At 46.9% G+C, this 2,674-nt stretch overlaps 1 protein-coding gene across 1 annotated transcript; it reads left to right on the forward strand.

Moving 5' to 3' along the window:
* Positions 1-1,751: 1,751 nt before the first annotated feature.
* Positions 1,752-1,852, forward strand: GNI_090400 (hypothetical protein; the record flags this gene model as incomplete). The annotated part of the gene is made up of 1 exon (XM_011132525.1): positions 1,752-1,852. A coding segment is annotated over one exon (101 nt), but the record flags the coding sequence as incomplete, so codon positions are not given.
* Between the last annotated feature and the right edge of the window lie 822 nt (positions 1,853-2,674).

A 2,674-nucleotide genomic window follows, 5' to 3' on the forward strand; every position in this document is an offset into this window, starting at 1 on the left:
AGGTTCTGGTAGATCGGAACGTTCTGAAGGAAGCTGTGTCGGTCAGCATCTGATCTCTTCGTCAAGTGTATTAATGGATTGGGGCGTGTGAATGCGAGGGGCAGTCTGGTTTATAAAATGAGTCGGTCTCTCGCAGGGAAGTTGCCTCAGAGTGAATTATTGGCAACGGCAATTTGATTGGCGCATGTGTATATATTCAGCGGGGAATGAATTGTTACCTTTAGCGTATGCATCGCATGCTTTTACTAAACAGGAGAGCAGATGGCCCGTAAGGGAACTGGAAGCTTTTGCAGTTGCGCTCGGTCATTTTCGTGAACTGCTTCTTGGACGATTACTTACTATCCCACAAACGCAAAAGAGATGTACTGGTGGTATCTAAATTTGAAGGGTGGCATGATGTGGAACATGCTATGCGAGAATGTGTGCGCACATATTTTTAGACAATAACTAATCTTTGACAGCGCATCACTTCACATCATGGCGACAGCTACAAATCAAGAACTTCTCACTCTCATGGCCACAATGCTACAAGAAAACCAGAAGATCATGGCAGCGCTAACCAAGGAAATTGCATCTGCCACTAACAGAACATCGACTAATACGAACATCCTTTCGGAAACGATGAGCAACAACATATCACTACCATCATTACCGGAGACGGAATTGGAGACGGATGAATGGTTAGCAGAGGCGTTATTCAAAACCAACACCACACCGAACATACTCCTGAAGAAACTCGTCAAAATTTATGGCCTTTCTCTAGCTGAAACGATCGCAGAGGCCCATAAAACCTACATGGATCGACAATGCCCGAAATCTCGTGCATTGTATTTAGTACTGGAGAAACCAAACAAAATCACGACCATTGACTGTATGAAGGTCGCTAAAGAGCTAAAACGAGTCAATAAAACGATTATGATCATTTGCGAGAGACAAGGTTATCCTGTGCAACCGTTCTTGAAGCTAATGGTGTAACGTTACTGCGCCAGATTACCTCGGGAGCATTGCTTTGTCATATCGACGAAGTCGAGGAATTCATCCAACGATTGGAAGCACTAGGCCTTGGTACTACACGAGCTGCCACTACAGGAAATGGAGAGAATGAGGATAAAGGCATAGCGGGAATTAAAGGGCGCGCGCAGGCAACCTTCCACCAACCGTCTGTTCTAGGAGACAAGAGATCCTCTTTCGTACGCCCAACAATGAAATGCACCATTCACGGACCTGGCCGGCATACGGACGAGATGTGCTTCCTGCAAAAAGCAACTTCAAAGGCCGTGACAGCCAAATATTTTCGCAATAACGAATGCAGGGAAAGCACTTATTGATACTGGTTCAGATGTGAACTTAGTGCATCTTACAGAGACCCCGTTCGTTCGTCAGCCGCACCGGACGCAAGCGATTTACGGGGCCAACGGAAAGCCTCTGTCCATCTCTGGGTATACAATCCTTGAGGTATCTCTACCTCACCTCGTAGAAACGGTGCAGATCTTTGCCTGGGTCACTCCCAGTCTCCCTGTACCTGTACTTATCGGTAGACCAGAATTGCTCGAATGGGGCATGCAAGTGACATTCGCTTGCCAAAAATTACCGCCAAGAATCATCACGCTGCCTTGCAATTAGTACATCAGAAGCCAGTGGCTGAAGTGGAACCAGTGCCGCTCAAGCTCCGTGACCCCGAATTACGACTAAATCCAATCGTAAACAAAACAGTACGTATATCCATTAGGAGTGAGAGACGAAGCTGAAAGGACCATAGACGAGTGCTGAGCTCCATAGCTTCCTCGGTTTTGGAAATTGTTTCCGCCGATTTATACCACGACACGCAGAACTGGTGGCACCTCTTTATAAGGTGCTGAAAAGAGAACCATATCATCTCGCCGCTGCGGAAAAAGAAGTTCTGCATCAGGGTACAACATGCTGTAGCCACGTTACCATCATTACATACTCTCGATAGCCACTCACCATTAGTTCTCGATACGGATGCGTATATTCAGCGGGAGAATGAGTTGTTACCTTTAGCGTATGCTTTTACTAAACAGGAGAGCAGATGGCCCGTAAGGGAACTGGAAGCTTTTGCAGTTGTGCGGGCGCTCTGTCATTTTCGTGAATTGCTCCTTGGACGATCACTTACTATAGAACCGAACCGAGGTCGAGTGCGATAATCGAACCGATTCGGATAATGACCGGGATGAGCCGGGCTCGACACAACGAATCAGTGAAGACCGTTCGAGGGTGATGAACAATGACTCCGGCTTCGCAGCACAACGCCACCAAGGTTCGAACGCCTCCTTCACTTAACCGGTCCCACAAACGCAAAAGAGATGCACTGGTGGTATCCAAATTTGAAGGGTGGCATGATGTGGAACATGCTATTGCGAAAATGTGTGCGCACACTCTTTTAGACATAATGTGAAATAGCCTTATAGATACCGTGTGTGTACAAACACACACTTCTTGAGACCGGACTAGTAGCCCTTAACAAAACATGGCGACAGCTCAAAACGACATGACAGACTTCAAAGACATCATAGCGGCGATGATGAAGCAACAGCACGAATTGCTGCAAGCAATGGTGACCAACCAGTACCACTTTGCGAACAACCAACAAAGCCTGGCTAATGAAACGTTGGCCGAAGCACATATCAAATTAGAACCAATTCCGGGTGCGGAA

The sequence above is a fragment of the Gregarina niphandrodes genome (assembly GCF_000223845.1).
Source record: "Gregarina niphandrodes unplaced genomic scaffold scaffold00017, whole genome shotgun sequence".
Lineage (NCBI taxonomy): Eukaryota > Apicomplexa > Conoidasida > Eugregarinorida > Gregarinidae > Gregarina > Gregarina niphandrodes.